Consider the following 25,881-nt stretch of genomic DNA (forward strand, 5'->3'; position numbering starts at 1 on the left):
TACATCCCGGTAATCAGACAAGAACTCTGGGACCTCAGAAGGGGTGGATGATGAGATAGACAGAAATGGAACATCACCATGTACCCCCTGACAACCACAGCTGGACACAGACATAGATTTCCAATCTAATACTGGGTTATGGACTTGTAGCCATGGCAACCCCAACACGACCACATCATGCAGATTATGCAACACCAGAAAGCGAATATCCTCCTGGTGCGCAGGAGCCATGCACATGGTCAGCTGGGTCCAATACTGAGGCTTATTCTTGGCCAAAGGCGTAGCATCAATTCCTCTCAATGGAATAGGACACCGCAAGGGCTCCAAGACAAACCCACAGCGCCTAGCAAACTCCAAGTCCATCAAATTCAGGGCAGCGCCTGAATCCACAAATGCCATGACAGAATAGGAAGACAAAGAGCAGATCAAAGTAACGGACAAAAGAAATTTCGACTGTACCGTACCAATGGTGGCGGACCTAGCGAACCGCTTAGTGCGCTTAGGACAATCGGAGATAGCATGAGTGGAATCACCACAGTAGAAACACAGCCCATTCTGACGTCTGTGTTCTTGCCTTTCAGCTCTGGTCAAAGTCCTATCGCACTGCATAGGCTCAGGTTTATGCTCAGATAATACCGCCAAATGGTGCACAGATTTACGCTCACGCAAGCGTCGACCAATCTGAATGGCCAAAGACATAGACTCATTTAGACCAGCAGGCATAGGAAATCCCACCATGACATCCTTAAGGGCTTCAGAGAGACCCTTTCTGAAAATAGCTGCCAGCGCACATTCATTCCATTGAGTGAGCACGGACCACTTTCTAAACTTCTGACAATAAATCTCTATCTCATCCTGACCCTGACACAGAGCCAGCAAATTTTTCTCTGCCTGATCCACTGAATTAGGTTCGTCGTACAGCAATCCGAGCGCCAGAAAAAACGCATCAATATTACATAATGCAGGATCTCCTGACGCAAGGGAAAATGCCCAGTCTTGAGGGTCGCCACGTAATAAAGAAATAATGATCTTAACTTGTTGAACTGGGTCACCAGAGGAGCGGGGTTTCAAAGCCAGAAATAGTTTACAATTATTTTTAAAATTCAAAAACTTAGCTCTATCTCCAGAAAATAACTCAGGAATAGGAATTTTAGGTTCTAACATAGGATTCTGAACCACTAAATCTTGAATGTTCTGTACGCTTATAGTGAGATTATCCATCAAAGAGGACAGACCCTGAATGTCCATGTCCACACCTGTGTTCTGAACCACCCTGATGTAAAGGGGAAAAGAAAGACAGAACACAGTGCAAAGAAAAAAAAATGGTCTCAGAACTTCTCTTTTCCCTCTATTGAGAAGCATTAGTACTTTGGGCCTCCAGTACTGTTATGAACAGGTAATTCAGAACCACAATGGACCTTGAAGTTCAGAGCACACAAAGCGACCTGACAATTACCAAAAACATAGGACGAGCTCTGAGACGTGGGAACTCTGCTGACCGCAATCACTAATCCTATCACACCACACTAGAGGTAGCCGTGGATTGCGCCTAACGCTCCCTATGCAACTCGGCACAGCCTGAGAAACTAACTAGCCCTGAAGATAGAAAAATAAGCCTACCTTGCCTCAGAGAAATTCCCCAAAAGAAAAGGCAGCCCCCCACATATAATGACTGTGAGTAAAGATGAAAATACAAACACAGAGATTAAATAGATTTAGCAAAGTGAGGCCCGACTTACTGAATAGACCGAGGATAGGAAAGATAGCTTTGCGGTCAACACAAAAACCTACAAACAACCACGCAGAGGGGCAAAAAGACCCTCCGCACCGACTAACGGTACGGAGATGCTCCCTCTGCGTCTCAGAGCTTCCAGCAAGCAAGAAAAACCAATAAAGCAAGCTGGACAGAAAATATAGCAAACAAAAGTAACACAAGCAGAACTTAGCTTATGCAGGAGAGACAGGCCACAGGAACGATCCAGGAGGAAGCAAGACCAATACTAGAACATTGACTGGAGGCCAGGATCAAAGCACCAGGTGGAGTTAAATAGAGCAGCACCTAACGACTTAACCTCATCACCTGAGGAAGGAAACTCAGAAGCCGCAGTACCACTCTCATCCACCAAAGGAAGCTCATAGACAGAACCAGCCGAAGTACCACTCATGACCACAGGAGGGAGCTTGGCCACAGAATTCACAACAGCATACAGCTGGAGTGTACGGGTGACCGGCGGATGTGCGAGCAAAGTCTTCACACCTTCAGGAGCAGGGCTGGTAACTCCGGATTTTTGAGGAAACACTGCACCACCAGGTTCAAGGTGTGAGCCAGGCAAGGTATGTGTTTAATTTCTGAAAGGGCTATGGCTGCCTCAAGGTGTACACTGCCCAGCCATGACTGAGTTTGTTGCTGCAAGTACTCAGCCAGTACTTCCGCGGTGTGTTTGTTGTCACGCAAACACTTCATTTGTATCACAGCCTGCTGACGCTTACCACTAGCTGTTCGATAATGGGACACCTCGTGTGCAACACTGGCAGCTGCGGATGGAGTGGTCGTGCGACTGCCCTCTGTGGACGAGCTTTCGCTTCTGGAGGAGGAGGAGGAGGGGTGGCGAACGCCTACAGCCAACTGTTTCCTAGACCGTGGGCTAGGCAGAACTGTCCCACTATGGCTGTCCCCTGTGGACCCTGCATCCACCGCATTAACCCAGTGCGCCGTGATGGAAACGTAACGTCCCTGGCCATGCCTACTGGTCAATGCATCTGTTGTGAGGTGCACCTTTCCACTGACTGATTGCCTCAGTGCATGGTCAATGCGGTCTTTGACATGCTGGTGGAGGGCTGGGATGGCTTTTCTTGCAAAGAAGTGCCGACTGGATAGGTCATAGCGTGGTACTGCGTAGGCCATCAGGTCTTTGAAAGCTTTGCTTTCAACCAACTGGTAGGGCATCATCTCTAACGAGATTAGTAAAGCAATATTGGGCGTTCAAACCCTGTGTACACGGATGAGAGGATGAGTACTTTCTTTTCCTAACGAGAGTCTCTTGTAGGGTGAGCTGGACTTGAGATCTGCATATGGTGGAACTAGCGGTCGTGGTGGTGAACATGGCGGATTGAGAGAGGGTTGGTGATCGTATTCTCGATGTTGGCCTACATACAGTGTTTCCTACCAATAACCTTGTGATTCCCTGACTGCTTTGGCCTTGGGACGATACCTCCACATTTGCTGCTGGTGGTGTCCTAATCGGTAGGCTTACAGTGAGGGAAGCAATGTAGCGTTGTTGACTACCTTCATTCTGAGCAGGTGCACAAATGGTACGGGACGTTTGGTAGTTAGTCCAGGCTTGCAAGTGCATGCTGGTTAAATGTCTAAGCATGCATGTTGTATTTACATTTTGAAGATTCTTCCCTCTGCTAAAGGTCTTTGAGCTTTTCTTACAGATAACTTTTGACTGATCATTCGGATCTTGGTTGAAAAATTGCCACACTGCACTCTTCCTACTATGGAATACCTTTTCAGGCATTGCATGCTGTGCTACTTTCACCAGATGGCCACGCTGTCTTAAAACTGTTTTTGTTTTTGATAAATGTTTTTGGCCAGATACGGGCCTGCCAGATGACAGCTGTTGCGATGTAGATGGCTTCTGTTGCGGATCATCCTCCTCCGCTTCTGAGCTACTGGCAGCGGCACCCTCTTCCCCCAATGGCTGCCAATCTGGGTCAACAACTGGGTCATCTATCACCTCCTCTTCAAAGTCATGTGCACCTTCCTCTGTCACCGTGTAAAGTGCTATAGCGTTCGGGACGGGGCACCATAGTCTCATCAGGGTCAGATTCTGGCTCCGTACACTGCGAGCGCAATGTAGTGATCTGAGTCAATGGAACAGCATAATAATCTAGCTGTGGCTGTGCATCAGTGCACTCCATGTCCGATTCATCTTGTAATGGGCAGTTAACAATTTCCCTTTCTAACCCAGGCACGGTATGTGTAAAGAGCTCCATGGAGTAACCTGTAGTGTCGCCTGATGCATCCTTCACTTTTGGGTTGGGTGAAGGACACAAGAAAACGTCTTGTTCCTGACCGGGAGCATCCACTGACGACTCGCTGCTTTTATATTTGGAACTTTCTGATGAGGAGGCAAAAGAGCTAGAGGCTGAGTCGGCAAGGAAAGCCAAAACTTTTTCCTGCTGCTCCGGCTTTAAAAGCTGTTTTCCTACTCCCAGATAAGGGAGCCTTCGAGGCCTTGTGTAGCCAGACGATGACGCTGGCTCAACACCTCCAGCCTTAGGTGGTATTGTGCTTTTGTCACTACCACCAGATGCACCACCAAAACCACAACAATCAGTACCAGCTGGCAACCACCGCCCACGGGCTCTTCCACCAGACTTCCTCATTTTTGGGAAAATCTAACCAAAATAGCAACCGTTATATGGTACTGTAAAACAAGGTAGAAGGTGTATATAAACTTGTTGAGAATTTAAATCTCCCTTTTTGGGGGGGGAGACTGAACCAAAACTCAGGCCCTGTGCATAAAACACCACAATGTAAGTGGCAGAAAGTGGCTGGAAGATGTACGACAAACTAACAGGATTGAAGTATATCCACTTTGTGAGAATTTGAATCTCACTGTTTTTTTGGGGAAGACTGAACCAAAACTCAGGCCCAGTGTATAAAACCACACAATGTAAGTGGCAGAAAGTGGCTGGAAGATGTATGGAAAAAATACAAGGACTGTAGTACAATTTCAATCTCCCTACAATGATCTCAGGACAAGTATGGCAGCAATAAAAAGGACTGCTACCCACAAGTGTGGACAAATAAACAAGATAACTGTGCAGAAAGGCGCAACAGGAGTTTTGCTTTTAAAAAAGCAGTTGGTTTGCACAGCAGCGTGCAAACAGCAATGCAGCTATCAGGGAGCCTTATAAGGCAGCCTAATAAGCTACAGAGCTGATGCACAAAAATATAGCCTCCACTTTCCCTGCAAAAAAATGGTGGTGTTGGACAGTGGAAATCGATACAGCACAAGCAGTTTGGGGGTTAATCTTCCCTCCCTAACTATATTCCTTCTTCTGATGAAGCTGCAGCAACCTCTCCCTATGCTAAGATCGGCAGAAGTAAGATGGCGGTCGGCGTGCATGCTCCTTTTATAGCCCCTGTGACGCCACAGAAAGCAAGCCAATCACAGTCATGCCCTTCTCTAAGATGGTGGGGACCGAGACCTATGTCATCACGCTGCCCACACTCTGCGTCCTCCTTCATTGGCTGAAATATGGCGCTGAAAGCGTCATATGAAACGTGACTTTTGCGCACAGATCGGCGACCTCATGGCTGATCCCACACTAGGGTCGGGCTTCATGAAACCCGACTTTGCCGAAAGTCGGCGATTTTTGAATTTGTCCAATCCGTTTCGCTCAACCCTATCTCCTTCCCCTCCTCCATCTCTGTACATCTGATTATCTCCTGAAGAAGAAGTCATAATGACTTCAAAACACACTGAATGAATAAACCATCAATTCTTTCCTACAACCGTATGGATAATGATTTGTTCAGTAGCGCAGGTGATATCCACAAATTTCTCCAGTTTGTTACCCGGCAACAGAATTGGGCACAGAAGAGGGATTGTTGCATTGATAATGGTGTCATTGTCGCTGACCATCTTTCTGGAGTCCTCAAAGTCTTGGAGAACCGCACAAATATAAGACAGCCATGGCCACTAGGGTTGAGCGAAACGGGTCGAAAATATTCAAAAGTCGCCGACTTTTGGCAAAGTCGGGTTTCATGAAACCCGACCCCTGTGTGGGGTCAGCCATGAAGTCGGCGATCTTTTGAATCTAGAATCGGAATTCCGATACCGATTCCCGATATGTTTATATCGGGAATTGGTATCGGAATTCAGATTTAAGTGTAAAATAAAGAATTAAAATAAAAAATATCGCAATACTTACCCTCTGACGCGCCCTGGTACCAACCGGGAACCTTCCTTCCTTAGAAACAGCCTTCCAGGACCTTGCGGTGACGTTCGCGATGACGTCGCGGCTTGTGATTGGCCGCGCGGCCAATCACAAGCCGCGACGTCACCGCGACGTCACCGAAGGTCCTGGAAGGGCTGATTCGTAGGAAGGAATGCTGCCGGAAAGAAGCAGGGCGCGTCCGAGGGTGAGTATATACCTAATAGGAATATACTCACCCTCGGACGCGCCCTGCTTCTTTCCGGCAGCCTTCCTTCCTAAGAATCAGCCCTTCCAGGACCTTCGGTGACGTCGCGGTGACGTCACGGCTTCTGATTGGCCGCGCGAGCGGTCACATGGGCGGCCGCGCGGCCAATCACAAGCCGCGACGTCACCGCGAACGTCACCGCAAGGTCCTGGAAGGCTGTTTCTAAGGAAGGAAGTTTCCCGGTTGGTAACAGGGCGCGTCAGAGGGTAAGTATTGCGATATTTTTTATTTTAATTCTTTATTTTACACTAAAATATGGATCGCAGGGCCTGAAGGAGAGTTTCCGCTTCTTCAGACCCTGGGAACCATGGAAACCCAATGCACTGCATTGGGTTTCGGGTTTCGTCCGACCCCAACCCCGACTTTTTTATAGGATCGGCCGATTTCACTCGACCCGACTTTTGAAAAAGTCGGGTTTCGTGAAACCCGACCCGATCCTATAAAAGTAAAGGCCGCTCAACCCTAATGGCCACTCTTCAGTTATTGTGCAGATGCTGAAGATAATACGGACAGGCGTGATGTAGCCAGAACTGTCCTCTGCTGCTCACAAAGCCTTGCCACCATGTGCAGTGTGAAGTTGCAGTGCGTGGTCATGTTGCACACCAGTTGGTGAGCTGGTATTTGCATGCGCTGCTGCAGCACTGCCATAGCGGCGGCATCTTTAGCTAACTTTTGGAAATTAGGCACAAATGCAGTGTAACTTGATCAAAAGCTCTGGAAAATATTGGTAGGTTTTCAGAAACCACTGAACTACTAAGTTGAGTCCATAAGCCAAGCATGGTATGTGTGTGAGCTTGCCAAGCTTCACAGCGGCCACCAGGCTACACCCATTATCACACCGACCATACCTGGTTGTAGGTTCTGCAGTGAGAACCACAAATCTGTCTGGTCTTTCAATAACTCTGCCGTGGTGCTCGGTTTGTCTTGTCAAAATATTGGCTTCAGCAGAGCCTGTTGCCGCTTTGCTGTGGGCAGTGCTTCAGAGCTTCCAGCTTCTGGCTGGTGTGTACGACGCCCTCTGAAATAGTACAATGAAGATTGAGGATGTGGGGGTACAGGAATTAGTGTAGGAGGTGGAGGAAACCCTGGTAAATGTAGCGCCAGCAATCCTCTGTTTCAGTAGCACATGTGCTGTGACAAGAGGGATTAGGTTCCAGCCTCCACAAAGTTCATTCAGTGTGTCACCAGGGAAATTTAGCATCTCTGGCCACAACCACTTGTCCAAATGTTGGTCGTTAAGTGGATGTTCCCAGCAATCGCGTTGGTAAGGGCATGTAAGATGTTCCTGGACATGTGGTGGTACAAAGCGGGGATTCCACAACAGGAGAAAGTGTCGGCTGGGGACCGAGTACCGAGGGACCAAATTTGTACACCTCTAGCAGGCCAATTTTGTTGTTTTTTATTTCAAACCAACGAAATTTCACACAAAGTTGTAGAGTATATATGACAATAGCCAATTTTTGGAACAAAAATATTTTGTGAACTGTACTAGGTCAAGCGTTTATTATTTTTTTTAACTCTCCAAAATTTTACCCAAAGCACGTTAAACTACATGGATTAATTTTCGTTACATGTTAGATAGCATCCCCAAGTAACAATAACGGTGTTAAACTGGATAACAGAATCCAGAAAAAAATGTTTTGAAAGAGTAGTTGATGTACTCCAACACTCATAAATGCTTTTCACAATGAAAGGAAAAAGTATAAGAAAGGTAATGCAATAATTCTCTTCAGGTGTCCACTACTTTTTCCCTTTGTGAGGCTGTGAGGACTGCTTCCACCTGCCTCCTGGAGCTCGATCTCCAGATCCCTGGGCTTCAGGCATTGCAGGAGCACCCGAAGTGTTGAATTGGGTGACAGCCTCCTTTGTCAACTGCACCATTGCCTGCTCCCACCTGGGAGGTGGGGAACCTCAAGGACAGTCCAGTCTCTAAGGGATGGCAGCCACATCTCAAACTGCTTCAAGGAGCCTCTCCCAGGCTCATTCATTCCTCAAGAAGAGTTAACCCTGTCAGTATCTTGCAGCCTGCAGTCTCGATGGCATTTCTTCGGCCTTGGTCCCCAGCAGTAAAGGCTGCTGTCTGGGTTCAGGCTTTGATGGTTCCAGGATAGCAGCCAGTTCGTACCACAGGCTCCTACCTTCTCCACTGTCACGCCAGCTTCCTCTAGCTCTGACATTCCACAAATCACTCCCTCGAGAAACTTGCCCACTAAGCACGTTACACTGTATGGAAGACTAATTGAATCCAGACCAATTTTTCAACACTGTTGGTGTCATATAACACAGAAATGTACCTCCAAAGCATTAAAGGGAACCTGTCACCCCGAAAATCGCGGGTGAGGTAAGCCCACCGGCATCAGGGGCTTATCTACAGCATTCTGTAATGCTGTAGATAAGCCCCCGATGTTACCTGAAAGAGGAGAAAAAGACGTTAGATTATACTCACCCAGGGGCAGTCCCGCTGCTGGTCAGGTCAAACGGGCATCTCTGGTCCGCTGCGGCGCCTCCCATCTTCATTACAAGACGTCCTCTTCTGATCTTCAGCCATGGCTCCGGCGCAGGCATACTTTGCTCTGCCCTGTTGAGGGCAGAGGATAGTACTGCAGTGCACAGGCGCCGGAAAGGTCAGAGGCCCGGCGCCTGCGCACTGCAGTACTTTGTCTGCCCTCAACAGGGCAGAGCAAAGTACGCCTGCGCCGGAGCCGTGGCTGAAGATCAGAAGAGGACGTCTTGTAATGAAGATGGGAGGCGCCGCAGCGGACCAGAGACGCCCATCCGACCTGACCAGCAGCGGGACCGCCCCTGGGTGAGTATAATATAACGTCTTTTTCTCCTCTTTCAGGTAACATTGGGGGCTTATCTACAGCATTACAGAATGCTGTAGATAAGCCCCTGATGCCGGTGGGCTTACCTCACCCGCGAATTTCGGGGTGACAGGTTCCCTTTAAATACTCTATTGATAAGTGAATACTCCTCATCAAATCGCCTCCAAGACTTCTCCCGAATATCCCCCATCCTCTGGAACTCTCTGCCCCAACACGTCCGACTATCAACCACAGTCGGATCCTTCAGACGGAACCTGAAAACTCATCTCTTCAGGAAAGCCTACAGCCTGCACTGACACCGCTGCTGCCTCATCACTATCGAAGCTACCGCCTCAGCAACACCGGAGCTCCTGCAACCCTCAACCTACTGTTTCCTTCCCCATAATCCTGTAGAATGTAAGCCCGCAAGGGCAGGGTCCTCGCCCCTCTGTATCAGTCCGTCATTGTTAGTTTGTTTACTGTATGTGATATCTGTAACTTGTATGTAACCCCTTCTCATGTACAGCACCATGGAATCAATGGTGCTATATAAATTAATAATAAATAATACAGAAACATATTTCAACGCTTTATTGGAGTGTTACATGCAACAGAAATGCATCACAGAGCACACAAAACTCTATGGATGAGTACCGTGACATCATCTCGGGTCCTTCAAGCAATGTATCCCTGGGAACGGAAGCCGCCGCATGCACCGCTGAGAGCCGGTGAGAAAATCTGGGGCCGTCGGAAGGTAAGCATATCCATATTTTTTATTTTCATTCTTTTTTTTTACAAATGAATATGGATACCAGGGCATGAAGGAGAGTCTCCCCTCCTCCAGATGCTGGGAACCATCCGGGACCGCTCCCTGCAAACGCCATATAAAATGACACCCGGCGTATAAGATGACCCCCGAAAAGTTGGGGGTCGTCTTATATGCCCAGTCATCTTATACGCCGAAAAATATGGTAAGTGAATACAGAAAAATGTTTCAACACTTTTGTGGAGTTTTATATAGCAACAAATTGTACCACAAAGTGGGTAATACTCTATGGTTAACAATATAGTCAATTTTTTCATACGTAAAAAAAATCGAATGTGGTCAACTGCTGCAGCCGTATATTTAGCAACAGACTGCAAAGCACTAATCCCCACCTAGAGACTGTATTCAGCCACTCTCTCAGCTTCTGCAACTCTCTCTATCTGATACAAGCAGTAAAGCTAACGGACTGTTATTATGATGGTTTAGCTTCAGCACCACCATCAACCATACAGGACTCTGATTTGTTATCCTATGTACACATGCAGCGCCCCAGAGTCCTGGTCGTTGCAGTAATGTCGTTCTTCCACCAGGGGGAGCGATGTTACGTCTGATGGCACCAAAGGAGTTCACCCTGCCAGGTATCACAGCCACACACACACTTCACACGCCGGCCACCAGGGGGAGAAAAAGGTTCTATCTATTAGGCCACTCCTCACACTTTGGTAAAACTGGGGGTTTGGTTAGGAAGTTAGGCAGTTGGAGACGGAAGACAGTTCTGACTGGAGGAAGGTGGAGATAGTCAGGAGGAGAAAAGAGAAGGAGCAGACTGGGATCAGCCCAGGAAGGAAAGAAGGACACGGAGCTGTGCCTGCAACCCATGCAGCAGCCTCCTAGGAAAGGACAAGAAAGGAAGTGTGCCGTAGTGAGTGAGCACAGAAGTCGTAGCAACAGGAGTACAAAACCAGTGAGAGACCAGCTAGAAGCAGGCTGCCTCCCACTGAGCGCAGATCTGGTGGCCGGAACACCGAGGGAGTAATAGACTCTACGCTTTACTTCAGAGACAGGACAGTCGATTCCAAGTTGGCTGCCCGACCTAAGAACCTAAGCAGATAAGGTGGCAACGCGAAGGAGGGGCGACGCTAGGGTCCCTATAAAATAGCCTCAGGCCACCACTGTCATACGGGTTGGTCCTATCCATCTGGGGGACCGAGAGAAGAGTAACAAGAGTGAGGGCCCTATGGGAGCTAATGCACATAGGGACCTACTACATTACTGTGCGCAAGGGGAAGGCTACTGATTTCCACCTGGATAGGGGGACTCCGGAATTGCCATCAGACCGGCCGGACTCTGCCTCTCCTGTCATCCGGCACCCTGGACTGTGGATGCTGAAGCCTGCAGTAAGGGTAAAGAGACTGCACCCATTGTGTCCTCATTATTCACGGCGCCTTGCACCATCCACCATCACTATCTACACTTCTGGGAAGCCCTGGGGATATACTTCACCTGTGGGAAGGTATACCATCTAGCTGCCATTCCATCACCCCAGCAGACCCCCAAGCAGCGTCGGTCATCCTGACTGAATACCACAGGTGGCGTCACGAACACTACCATCATCTACAAACTATTTGAACTCTACTTATTGGCGCCCCTCATAGGGCCACGGTCCGGGTCGGGCCACCGCGACATCCTAGCTGAGGGAAATGAAGGACCCGGTACTGAGTACCCCATTGCCCTTACGTGGAGGCGATCCACACACATGCCTGGACAAGTACTCTCACTCAAATATGAACGGTCACAGAGCTGTGATATAGCATTACAGTGACTAGCAGGCAATCTCCGCATGCTTGTTGGCTGTGTAACAGGGGCCAAACATGCTGGGCAGGAATTAGTTTGAAATCGAGCACTACCTAATGCTTGCTGAGTAACGAGCACATCCAAGCACCCAAATAATCTAGTGATATTCGAGTATCACTGAGCACGTTTGCTCATCCCTAATATTGACATGTCCGTTTTTGATCAGAGTCACAAATTAAAAATACCCATACAGGTCTATAAAAATAATGAACAGCACACGGATGGCAGCGGTGTTTAGTTCATGGTATGACCATGATTTGCAGTCAGTAGGAGAAGCTTTGCAATTTGTTTTACCAAATTTAAAAATCTATTTTGAAAATCTGATGGTAAAAATTGAAACTTTCACCCATCACTGTGGAAAAACCATGATGACACCTGGAATATTAATCAATATGTGAAAAATCACTGATGTCTGAATGAGGCCTTATTGGTAGAGTACATTGATTATGAATGGACTTACCAGCAAGGTGGAACAAGCTGCCATGTGTTTGGTTTTGACAAAACCAGACAGTGAGTCCAGAGTGTCCCTGCTGTTCACTTTTTAACCCCAATACAAGGATTTTAATTTTAATACAGGAAGTTACCAGGACATAAATTGCAATATATTCAATAACTATAAGTTTACACCGATTATCATAGATGATCAGGTCATATGTAACACCCCAGGTTCCTGGTTGTTACAGTGGCATTGCTTTCCTTATAGGAAAAGTGATGTCACGCTTGGAAGCAAGGAAGGATCCCTTTATCAGGTATTCAGCACATACAACACTGTTCTGACTCCAGGCCAGAAGGGGAAGCTCTGAACCTGGTTTCTGGTCTGGAGGAGGAGTTAGCCAGTCAGTGAAAGGAGGGTGAGGAAGGAGACTGGGGCCATGCAGCCCCGAGAGGTGCTGCAGCTCCTGGGAAGAGCAAAGAGAAAGCAGAACAGTCTGTAAAGAGACTGAGAGGGGAAGTGGGGTGCAGGAGAGTGAATATCTGGGGAGAAGCAGCTACTGGGCTTCTTCCACGCTGAGCGCAGATACCGGTAGCTGGAAGACCGAGGTTGTGAAGTACTCTACGTCTCATAGCAGAAACCGGTGGGACAGCTGGATTGCAAGTCACCTGTCCACCATTGAAACCTGAGAACACAGTAGCAGAATAGAGCCCGGGTTATGATAGAGATCCTGTTAAAAGACTCAAGCTACATGTCGTACGGGTAGTGTCCTACCAATATAGAGGACAGAGAGAACGTGAGGACTTTATGAGAGGCCTAAGGCAGCAAGGGACTACATCACAGTGCTAGAGTGTTATGAACTGGTGATTCAGAACCACAATGGACCTGGTGGTTACGAGCACAGAAAATGACCTGATAGTTGCTAAACACATAGGACGAGCTCTGAGACGTGGGAACTCTGCTGACCGCAATCCCTAATCCTATCACACCACACTAGAGGTAGCCGTGGAGCGCTCCTGACCAGACCTAGGCGCCTCGGGCACAGCCTGAGAAACTAGCTAGCCCTGAAGATAGAAAAATAAGCCTACCTTGCCTCAGAGAAATTCCCCAAAGGAAAAGGCAGCCCCCCACATATAATGACTGTGAGCAAAGATGAAAACACAAACACAGAGATGAAATAGATTTTAGCAAAGTGAGGCCCGACTTACTAAATAGACCGAGGATAGGAAAGATAGCTTTGCGGTCAGCACAAAAACCTACAAACAACCACGCAGAGGGCGCAAAAAGACCCTCCGCACTGACTAACGGCACGGAGGTGCTTCCTCTGCGTCCAGGAGCTTCCAGCAAGCAAGACAAACCAATATAGCAAGCTGGACAGAAAAAATAGCAAACAAAAGTAACACAAGCAGAACTTAGCTTATGCAGGGCAGACAGGCCACAAGAACGATCCAGGAGAGAGCAAGACCAATACTGGAACATTGACTGGAGGCCAGGAACAAAGAACTAGGTGGAGTTAAATAGAGCAGCACCTAACGACTTAACCTAGTCACCTGAGGAAGGAAACTCAGAAGCCGCAGCCCCACTCACATCCACCAAAGGAAGCTCATGGACAGAACCAGCCGAAGTACCACTCATGACCACAGGAGGGAGCTTGACCACAGAATTCACAACAGACCCAGGAATTATCTTCCTGACCATAACCCTTCCACTTAACCAGGTACTGGAGTTTCCGTCTCGAAATATGAGAATCCAAAATCTTCTCCACTATATACTCCAACTCCCCCTCAACCAAGACCGGGGCAGGAGGATCAACGGAAGGAACCACAGGTGCCACGTATCTCCGCAACAATGACCTATGGAATACATTATGGATGGAAAAAGAAGCTGGAAGGGTCAAACGAAAAGACACAGGATTAAGAACCTCAGAAATCCTATACGGACCAATGAACGAAGGCTTTAACTTAGGAAAGGAAACCTTCATAGGAATATAATGAGACGACAACCAAACCAAATCCCCAACACGAAGTCGGGGACCCACACAGCGCTTGCGGTTAGCAATACGTTGAGCCTTCTCCTGGGACAATGTCAAATTGTCCACTACATGAGTCCAAATCTGCTGCAACCTATCCACCACAGTATCCACACCAGGACAGTCCGAAGACTCAACCTGCCCTGAAGAGAAACGAGGATGGAAACCAGAATTGCAGAAAAACGGCGAAACCAAAGTAGCCGAGCTGGCCCGATTATTAAGGGCGAACTCAGCCAAAGGCAAAAAGGACACCCAATCATCCTTATCAGCAGAAACAAAACATCTCAGATATGTTTCCAAGGTCTGATTGGTTCGTTCAGTTTGGCCATTTGTCTGAGGATGGAAAGCCGAGGAAAAAGACAAATCAATGCCCATCCTAGCACAAAAGGCTCGCCAAAACCTCGAAACAAACTGGGAACCTCTGTCAGAAACGATGTTCTCCGGAATGCCATGTAAACGAACCACATGCTGGAAAAACAATGGCACCAAATCAGAGGAGGAGGGCAATTTAGACAAGGGTACCAAATGGACCATCTTAGAGAAGCGATCACAAACCACCCAAATGACCGACATCTTTTGAGAGATGGGGAGATCCGAAATAAAATCCATAGAGATATGTGTCCAGGGCCTCTTCGGGACCGGCAAGGGCAAAAGCAACCCACTGGCACGAGAACAGCAGGGCTTAGCCCGAGCACAAATCCCACAGGACTGCACAAACGAACGCACATCCCGTGACAGAGACGGCCACCAAAAGGATCTAGCCACCAAATCTCTGGTACCAAAGATTCCAGGATGACCAGCCAACACCGAACAATGAACCTCAGAGATAACTCTACTCGTCCATCTATCAGGGACAAACAGTTTCTCCGTCAGGCAACGCTCAGGTCTATTAGCCTGAAATTTTTGCAGCACCCGCCGCAAATCAGGGGAGATGGCAGACAAAATTACCCCCTCTTTGAGAATACCCGCCGGCTCAGGCAAACTCGGAGAGTCGGGCACAAAACTCCTAGACAGGGCATCCGCCTTCACATTTTTAGTGCCCGGAAGGTACGAAACCACAAAGTCAAAACGGGAGAAAAACAGCGACCAACGAGCCTGTCTAGGATTCAACCGTTTGGCAGACTCGAGAAGTTAAGTTCTTGTGATCAGTCAAGACCACTACGCGATGCTTAGCTCCTTCAAGCCAATGACGCCACTCCTCGAATGCCCACTTCATGGCCAGCAACTCTCGATTGCCAACATCATAATTACGCTCAGCAGGCGAAAACTTCCTGGAGAAGAAGGCACATGGTTTCATCACCGAGCCATCAGAACTTCTTTGCGACAAAACAGCCCCTGCTCCAATCTCAGAAGCATCAACCTCGACCTGGAACGGGAGCGAAACATCTGGCTGGCACAACACAGGGACAGAAGAAAAACGACGCTTCAACTCCTGAAAAGCTTCCACAGCAGCAGAAGACCAATTGACCACATCAGCACCCTTCTTGGTCAAATCAGTCAACGGTTTAGCAATACTAGAAAAATTATTGATGAAGCGACGATAAAAATTAGCAAAGCCCAGGAACTTTTGCAGACTCTTCAGAGATGTCGGCTGAGTCCAATCATAAATGGCCTGAACTTTAACAGGGTCCATCTCGATAGTAGAAGGGGAAAAAATGAAACCCAAAAATGAAACCTTCTGAACACCAAAGAGACACTTTGACCCCTTCACAAACAAAGAATTCGCACGCAGGACCTGTAACACCATTCTAACCTGCTTTACGTGCGACTCCCAATCATCCGAGAAGACCAAAATATCATCCAAGTATACAATCAGGAATTTATCCAGGTACTCTCAGAAGATGTCATGCATAAAGGACTGAAATACAGATGGAGCATTGGAAAGCCCGAATGGCATAACCAGGTACTCAAAATGGCCCTCGGGCGTATTAAATGCTGTTTTCCATTCATCGCCCTGTTTAATACGCACAAGATTATACGCACCACGAAGATCTATCTTGGTGAACCAACTAGCCCCCTTAATCCGAGCAAACAAATCAGACAGCAGCGGCAAGGGGTACTGAAATTTGACTGTGATTTTATTTAGAAGGCGGTAATCAATACAAGGTCTCAACGAACCATCCTTCTTGGCCACAAAAAAGAACCCTGCCCCCAATGGCGACGACAGCGGGCGAATATGACCCTTCTCCAAGGATTCCTTTACGTAACTCCGCATAGCGGCGTGCTCAGGTACAGACAAATTAAACAGTCGACCTTTAGGAAACTTACTACCAGGAATCAAATCGATAGCACAATCGCAATCCCTATGCGGAGGTAGGGCACTTGACTTGGGCTCATCAAATACATCCCGGTAATCTGACAAGAACTCTGGGACCTCAGAAGGGGTGGATGATGAAATAGACAGAAATGGAACATCACCATGTACCCCCTGACAACCCATTCCGACGTCTGTGTTCTTGCCGTTCAGCTCTGGTCAAAGTCATATTACATCGCATAGGCTCAGGTTTATGCTCGGATAATACCGCCAAATGGTGCACAGTTTTACACTCACGTAAGCGTCGATCGATCTGAATGGCCAACGACATAGACTCATTCAGACCAGCAGGCATAGGAAATCCCACCATGAAATCCTTAATGGCTTCAGAGAGACCCTTTCTGAAAATTGCCACCAGAGCACATTCATTCCATTGAGTGAGCACAGACCACTTCCTAAACTTCTGACAATATATCTCTACCTCATCCTGACTCTGACACAGAGCCAGCAAGATTTTCTCTGCCTGATCCACTGAATTAGGTTCATCATAAAGCAACCCGAGCGCCAGAAAAAACGCATCAATATCACATAATGCAGGATCTCCTGGCGCAAGGGAAAATGCCCAGTCTTGAGGGTCGCCACGTAATAAAGAAATAATGATCTTTACTTGTTGAACTGGGTCACCAGAGGAGCGGGGTTTCAAAGCCAGAAATAGTTTACAATTATTTTTGAAATTCAGAAACTTAGCTCTATCTCCAGAAAATAACTCAGGAATAGGAATTTTAGGTTCTAACATAGGTTTCTGAACCACTAAATCTTGAATGTTCTGTACACTTATAGCGAAATTATCCATCAAAGAGGACAGACCTTGAATGTCCATGTCTACACCTGTGTTCTGAACCACCCTGATGTAAAGGGGAAAAGAAAGACAAAACACAGTGCAAAGAAAAAAAAAAGGTCTCAGAACTTCTCTTTTCCCTCTATTGAGAAGCATTGGTACTTTGGGCCTCCACTACTGTTATGAACTGGTGATTCAGAACCACAATGGACCTGGTGGTTACGAGCACAGAAAATGACCTGATAGTTGCTAAACACATAGGACGAGCTCTGAGACGTGGGAACTCTGCTGACCGCAATCCCTAATCCTATCACACCACACTAGAGGTAGCCGTGGAGCGCTCCTGACCAGACCTAGGCGCCTCGGGCACAGCCTGAGAAACTAGCTAGCCCTGAAGATAGAAAAATAAGCCTACCTTGCCTCAGAGAAATTCCCCAAAGGAAAAGGCAGCCCCACACATATAATGACTGTGAGCAAAGATGAAAACACAAACACAGAGATGAAATAGATTTTAGCAAAGTGAGGCCCGACTTACTAAATAGACCGAGGATAGGGAAGATAGTTTTGCGGTCAGCACAAAAACCTACAAACAACCACGCAGAGGGCGCAAAAAGACCCTCCGCACCGACTAACGGTACGGAGGTGCTTCCTCTGCGTCCCAGAGCTTCCAGCAAGCAAGACAAACCAATATAGCAAGCTGGACAGAAAAAATAGCAAACAAAAGTAACACAAGCAGAACTTAGCTTATGCAGGGCAGACAGGCCACAAGAACGATCCAGGAGAGAGCAAGACCAATACTGGAACATTGACTGGAGGCCAGGAACAAAGAACTAGGTGGAGTTAAATAGAGCAGCACCTAATGACTTAACCTCGTCACCTGAGGAAGGAAACTCAGAAGCCGCAGCCCCACTCACATCCACCAAAGGAAGCTCATGGACAGAACCAGCCGAAGTACCACTCATGACCACAGGAGGGAGCTTGACCACAGAATTCACAACCTAGAGGGAAGGCTTTCAACCCTACCGGGCAAAGGGGATTCCAGAATTGCTTCCAAGACGGCTGGACCATACCTGCACCCGTGATCCAGGACCCTGGACTGTGGCTGCCTGAATCCATCAGTAATAAAAGGTAAAGAGACTGCAACCCTGTGTCCTCCGTTTCTTTCTACACCACCTTCCGCCTGTCCCTACTACATCGGGAGCCCTGGGGACCCAGCTTCGCCTGTGGGAATCTATACCATCCCTTCTGCTACAGCATCACCTCGGAGGACCCCTTTAAGCAGCGTCGGTCATGCTTGACCGAGTACCACAGGTGGTGTCATGAACAAACTTTATTCAAACTCCTTTAACCCCTTAAGCCCCAAGGGCCAATTTTTACAATTCTGTCCCTTTATGAAGTTATAACTCTGGAACGCTTCAACGGATCTTGGCGATTCTGACATTGTTTTCTCGTGACATATTGTACTTCATGATAGTGGTAAAATTTGTTCAATTCTTGCATTTATTTGTGAAAAAAACTGAAATTTGGCGACAATTTTGAAAATTTTGCAATTTTCCAACTTTGAATTTTTATGCCCTTAAATCACAGAGATATGTCACGCAAAATACTCAATAAGTAACATTTCCCACATGTCTACTTTACATCAGCACAATTTTGGAACCAAAATATATTTTTTTGTTAGGGAGTTAAAATGGTTAAAATTTGACCAGCAATTTCTCATTTTTACAACACCAATATTTTTTAGGGACCACATCACATTTGAAGTCATTTTGAGGGGTCTATATGATGGAAAATAACCAAGTGTGACCCCATTCTAAAAACTGCACCCCTCAAGGTGCTCAAAACCACATTCAAGAAGCTTATTAACCCTTCAGGTGTTTTACAGGAATTTTTGGAATGTTTAAAAAAAATTAACATTTAACTTTTTTCACAAAAAATGTACTTCAGCTCCAATTTGTTTCATTTTACCAAGGGTAACAGGACAAATTGGACAACAACTTTTGGGGTCCATTTTATCTGGAGTATGCTGATACCCGATATGTGGGGGTAACCCACTGTTCGGGCGCATGGCAGAGCTCGGAAGGGAAGGAGCGCCGTTTGACTTTTCAATGCAAAATTGACTGGAATTGAGATGTGATGCCATGTTGCATTTGGAGAGCCCCTGATGTGCCTAAACATTGAAACCCCCCACAAGTGACATCATTTTGGAAAGTAGACCCCCTAAGTAACTTATCTAGATGTGTTTTGACAGCTTTGTGTTAGGAGTCGAGTTTCCTCTGCTGCACTGGGGGAATCTCGATCCATCTCCGCTGCGGTCTCCCATTCTTCTCCAGCCGCGGTGGAGTCTGCTCAGCAGGGTCTGCTCCTATTGTCTTGTATATATGTGTGTGTGTTGTGAGTGAAAGTCGCTCTTTAAATAACCCTCCCTTTTGAATGTCTGTTCGCGGAAGGTGTATGTTTGCTATCTAGCGCCCGACTTATCCAACAGCACAAAACACACATTACAGCTACCAGTTGCTGTGTCCGCCAGTACGGCGCCGTGCGCTTGCTCTGCGCTTTCCTGACCCAAGCCTGGGTGGTTAGTGGCGTCCGTCAGTGCGGCACCGCACGCACTCTTGTGCCATTATATTATTACTAGATTGTGGCCCGATTCTAACGCATCGGGTATTCTAGAATATGCATGTCCCCGTAGTATATGGACAATGATGATTCCAGAATTCGCGGCACACTGTGCCCGTCGCTGATTGGTCGAGGCAACCTTTTTGACATCATCGTCGCCATGGCAACCATTATGAGATCTACGTCGATACTGTGCCCGTCGCTGAATCAGAAACGTGAGATGTCTACGTCCTTTATGACATCATCGTCGCTGTGCCGGTTGCTGATTGGTCGAGGCCTGGCGGCCTCGACCAATCAGACGCGGGATTTCTACGTCCTTTATGACATCATCGTCGCTGTGCCCGTTGCTGATTGGTCGAGGCCTGGCGGCCTCGACCAATCAGAGAGCCGGGATTTCCAGGACAGACAGAAAGACAGACAGACAGACAGACAGACAGACAGACGGAAAAACCCTTAGACAATTATATATATAGATTTATGTTCCTCTGACACACCCAGTTGCGGTGTTGTGCCAGCAAGTGTCTAATCGGACTTCAATCCTGTGTAGGGGTTGAGTCCGCTGACTTCTTGCTCGCGCTTTATGTGCGGTACTGCGGTCCTGTGATGCAACAGGATCGCTTCCTTCACGCAGGGTGAAGTTAACCCATGTGTGTATACTTAGTACCGCCATATAGTCCGTCTTACTAGCAGCAGGGTCTTTTACCTGCACGGTGGACCTCGGACTGCGAACGCACCTAGTTTCTTATTATCTATACTTGGTGCGTTCCGCCGGTCCTTAACACTTTGAACCCCCAAGTGTTTCACTACAGTTTATAATGCAGAGCCGTGAAAATTAAAAAAAAAAAATTTTTCACAAATTATTTTTTGGCCCCCAGTTTTGTATTTTCCCAAGGGTAACAGGAGAAATTCGACCCCAAAAGATGTTATCCAATTTGACCTGAGTACGCTGATGCACCATATGTGGGGGGGAACCACCGTTTGGGCGCATGGCAGAGCTCGGAAGGGAAGGAGCGCCATTTGGAATGCAGACTTAGATGGATTGGTCTGCAGGCGTCACGTTGCATTTGCAGAGCCCCTGATGCACCTAAACAGTAGAAACCCCCCACAAGTGACACCATTTTGGAAACTAGACCGCACAAGGAACTTATCTAGATGTGTTTTGACAGCTTTGAACCCCCAACTGTTTCACTAGTTTATAACGCAGAGTCGTCAAAATAAAAATTAATTTTTTTCCCACAAAAATGTTTTTTTAGTCCCCCAAATTTTTATTTTCCCAAGGGTAACAAGAGAAATTGGACCACAACTGTTGTTGTCCAATTTGTCCTGAGTATGCTGATACCCCATATGTTGGGGTAAACCCCTGTCTGGGCGCACGGGAGAGCTCCGAAGGGAAGGAGCACTGTTTTACTTTTTCAACGCAGAATTGGCTGGAATTGAGATTGGATGCCATGTCGCGTTTAGAGAGCCCTGATGTGCCTAAACAGTGGGAACCCCCAATTCTAACTGAAACCCTATCCCAAACACACCCCTAACCCTAATCCCAACCATAACCCTAACCACACCCCTAAGCCTGACACACCCCTAACCCTAATCCCAACTGTAAATTTAATCCAAACCCTAACCCTAACTTTAGCCCCAACCCTAACTGTAGCTCTAACCTTAACTGTAGCCCCAACCCTAACCCCAACCCTAACCCCAACCCTAGCACCAACCCTAACCCTAGCCCTAGCTCGAACCCTAATGGGAAAATAGAAATAAATACATTTTTTTTTAAATTTTTGTTTCCCTAACTAAGGGGGTGATGAAGGGGGGTTTGATTTACTTTTATAGCGGGTTTTTTTTTAGCGGATTTTTATGATTGGCAGCTGCCACACACTAAAAGACGCTTTTTATTGCAAAAAATATTTTTTGTGTTACCACATTTTGAGACCTATAATTTTCCCATATTTTGGACCACAGAGTCATGTGAGGTCTTGTTTTTTGTGGGACGAGTTGTTGTTTTTATTGGTAGCATTTTTGGGCACGTGACATTTTTTGATCGCTTTTTATACCGATTTTTGTGAGGCAGAATGACCAAAAACCAGCTATTCATGAATTTCTTTTGGGGGGTACGATTATACCGTTCCACATTTGGTAAAATGGATAAAGCAGTTTTATTCTTCTGGTCAGTACGATTTACAGCGATACCTCATTTACATTTTTTACGTTTGGCGCTTTTATACGATAAAAACTATTTTATAGAAAAAATAATTATTTTTGCATCGCTTTATTCTGAGGACTGTTACTTTTTTATTTTTTTGCTGATGATGCTGTATGGCAGCTTGTTTTTTGCAGGACAAGATGACGTTTTCAGCAGTACCATGGTTATTTATATCTGTCTTTTTGATCGCGTGTTATTCCACTTTTTGTTCGGCGGTATGATAATAAAGCGTTGTTTTTTGCCTTTTTTTACGGTGTTCACTGAAGGGGTTAACTAGTGGAACATTTTTATAGGTCGGGTTGTTACGGACGCGGCGAAACTAAATATGTGTACTTTTTTTTTTTTTTTTTAGATAAAGAAATGTATTTATGGGAACAATATTTTTTTTTCTTTATTTAGGAATTTATTTTTATATGTATAGTGACAGATCGCTGATCTGACACTTTGCAGAGCACTGTGTCAGATCAGCGATTGGGCGTGCCCTGCTCCTGGCTTACCCGCGCCTGCTCTGAGCAGGCGCTTGGTAAGCCACCTCCCTGCAGGACCCGGAAGTAGCCCCGTGGCCATTTTGGATCCTTGTACCGATCGTCTCAGGGAAGCCCGCAGGGAGCCCCCTCCCTGCGCGATGCTTCCCTATGCCCCCTGAACACTGCGATCATGTTTGATCGCAGTGTGCCTGCCGGGGGTTAATATGCCGGGAGCGTTTTGTGACAGCTCCTGGCACATAGTGCCGGATGTCAGCTGCGATAGCCAGCTGACACCCGGCCACGATCGGCCGCGCTCCCCCCGAGAGCGCGGCCGATCGCATATGACGTACCATCCTGTCCCTGGGAATGAAGTCCCAGGTCACCTCGATGGGATAGTACGTCATATGGGATTAAGGGGTTCAAGATTGTCCCTTTTACTTGTGCACTCAGGGCCACGGACCGGGTTACCGCCACCGTGACACATCCCGTTTAAGTACCGGACCTGGTACCAAGTATCCCACGGCCCTGGTGGGCATTGCACATACACAGAAGTTGGGCAGGTGGACAGCCTTAGCAGAGGGATGCAGATGAGATACACGTTAAGGTCAATAGATAGCAACAGTTCGAGTGCCATTAAGGCAGGCAAAAGAGAAAAATCACATTATCGAGATTCGCTGCAGCTAGAGAGACAGATGATGGGAGAATCCAGTATTCAGGTCAAAACTATACCACAAATGCTTATCTTCCACTCTTTACTTTTCAAAAAACATAAAACAATCAATACAGAAACGTATCTGGCACCTGGGCACTGCACTTAACTTAAAAGCTCTCTCTCATGTGGTTTGATATCTATTGTATGTGATGGACATCTAATACCACTGACCCATATTAGGCATCATGAGTCTTTACTAAATGTTTTACTGCGAAAGGTTGCCGAAAGGCACAAAGAAACCTGAACCTATGGCAAAGATACAGAGAAGTGAACTATTGAACGTGCACAACCTGATTACCAAACATAATAATCCACTAGACCCTGCTTTGACATCTACAACCCTTGGAAGAAAATGGCCCAAACTGCAAAGCTGATCTGGCAGCAGCAAACATGGAAAGTTGGAGCCAGATTGATGAAGAGTACTGTTTGACACTCATTAAGTCCATTCCTCAGAGACTGCAAGCTGTTATAAAAGCCAGAGGTGGTGCAACAAAATACTAGAGATGTGTTGGAGTGTTTTTTTGTTTGTTTTTCATGATTCCATAATTTTTCCCCTGTGCTTGGTTAAAAAAGTAACCATTACTGACTACCACATTTTTTGTTCTTGATTTGTTTTAGTGTTTCTTAAAGCCAGAAATTTGCCATTTAGTTTTGTGCCATGTCTGTGATTTGCTTTTTTCCTACAAAATTAAACAACTGAGTGAACATCCTCCAAGGACTTTGATTCCATAATTTTTCCATGGGTTGTATTAGTCAACTTTCTCCTACTGAATTGAAATTTACCCCAATATGTATAGAAATGCTTCTACAGAATTGCTTTAAAATATGTAATGTAAAAAATTGTATTCCCTGTTATTGAAGAAAATTAAAATCCATTTTATTTTTTGTCAGATGGCTATAGAAGCTCAGAGGGACCTCTGTTACCACATTTTATAGCAGAAGATCATGGTGTCACACGAGATTCGCATGAAGAACATATCCTTATCCCAGATCGACCTCCAAATCTTCAAATCAAAAAGCTTTCAACTGTTCCTTTTCAACAAGTCCGGTTTTCTGATTCATCACAGACTGTTGAGCATATTAAAAATAACAGTACGGATATGCAGCATCAATCAACTCCTACACGAGAGAAATCCTTTTCATGTTCAGAATGTCAGAAATGTTTTATAAGCAAATCACATCTTTCTATACATGAGAGAATTCACACAAAGGAGAAACCATATTCATGTTCCGAATGTGGGAAATGTTTTACACAGAAAGGAACGCTTCTTTGTCATCAGAGAATTCACACAGGGGAGAAACCATATTCATGTTTAGAATGTGAGAAATGTTTTTCATGCAAATCACACCTGGATGCACATCATAGAATTCACACAAAGGAGAAACCATTTTTATGTTCCACATGTGGGAAATGTTTTACACAGAAAAGAACGCTTGATTTTCATCAGAGAGTTCACACAGGGGAGAAACCATTTTCATGTCCAAAATGTGGGAAATGTTTTGGATACAAATCATACCTAGTTGTGCATCAGAGAATTCACACAAATGAGAAGCCACATTCATGTTCCGAATGTGGGAAATGTTTTAGAAACAAATGGGACCTGATAAGACATCAGAGAATTCACGCAGGGGACAAAACATTTTTATGTCCAGAATGTGGGAAATGTTTTAATGACCGCCCCACTCTTCGCTCACATAAGAGAACACACACAGAGTAAAAAAAAAAAAAAAAAAACATTTTGCACATTCGGAATGTAGTAAACATTTTACAAATAAAGCAAGCCTTGTTGCCTTTTGGAGAACTCTTATAGGGAGGAAGCTATTTTCATGTCTAGACTAGAACTTTTAACTCACAAATCACATTTTCATTAACATCAGAGAAATTACACATGGAAGCAGCTATTTTCGATTTTTTTTTTTTTTTTTACATTCATTAAAACTGTTAGTAAAAGTAAAGTCATATGTTATGTAAGGAAAGAAAAGTTATTTAGAACACCCAGTGATGATCTGGAAATGTATGCAATTACCAATATACACCTGTTATCAAAAAGGGATGAAATCTAATTTACACACCTTTTATATCTTCCTTTATTTTCAACAATTACACATCTTTATTTGGGCCTTCTTCGATGAAAATAGGATTTCTATATATTTATAATATTTCTTATATATGTGACATTATAATGGCATATAAGTATATGTTAAATTATATTGGATTATTCAAATATGTCATGAATGATCCCTTCCCTCTATCTCTTTGTCATTAATAATGTATATTTCCTGAACTATTATATCTCACTTATCTGCTACTTCTGCCCAGGAATCAATGTTGTATCATGCGCGCATGTGTCCTAGATCTTCTTAATGATATATATATATATTTATATATATATATATATATATATATATATATATAAATATATACAGTATATATTATTTTGTATGGACATATTCCATTTTCCATTGTTCTCTGATGTGTTCCTCTTTAAACACGTATCTTAACTTCAATGATTGATTTGTAATCTGTGCTATGGATTAGTTGAGCGTTCTAAATATTATGTATGGATTTATCTTATCACACATGCGTGGTTTACTTACAAATCACTTTGTCGATATCACATTTTACTTTGCTCGCATGCGCTATAGCTCAACTGAACATTCCAATATTCTGTATAATTATTCTTGCAT

At 45.7% G+C, this 25,881-nt stretch overlaps 1 protein-coding gene across 1 annotated transcript; it reads left to right on the forward strand.

Moving 5' to 3' along the window:
* Positions 1 to 24,293: 24,293 nt before the first annotated feature.
* Positions 24,294 to 24,911, forward strand: LOC138666621 (gastrula zinc finger protein XlCGF17.1-like). The gene has a single exon (XM_069754818.1). The coding sequence runs from the start codon at positions 24,294 to 24,296 to the stop codon at positions 24,909 to 24,911; it is 618 nt and encodes a 205-aa protein (XP_069610919.1).
* The last annotated feature ends 970 nt before the right edge of the window (positions 24,912 to 25,881 follow it).

Source organism: Ranitomeya imitator, chromosome 2 (assembly GCF_032444005.1).
Source record: "Ranitomeya imitator isolate aRanImi1 chromosome 2, aRanImi1.pri, whole genome shotgun sequence".
Classification (NCBI taxonomy): Eukaryota; Metazoa; Chordata; class Amphibia; order Anura; family Dendrobatidae; genus Ranitomeya; species Ranitomeya imitator.

Bases quoted from the DNA above. Each gene is read 5' to 3' on its own strand.
- LOC138666621 (XM_069754818.1), top strand. From the start codon at position 24,294: ATGCAGCATCAATCAACTCCTACACGAGAGAAATCCTTTTCATGTTCA.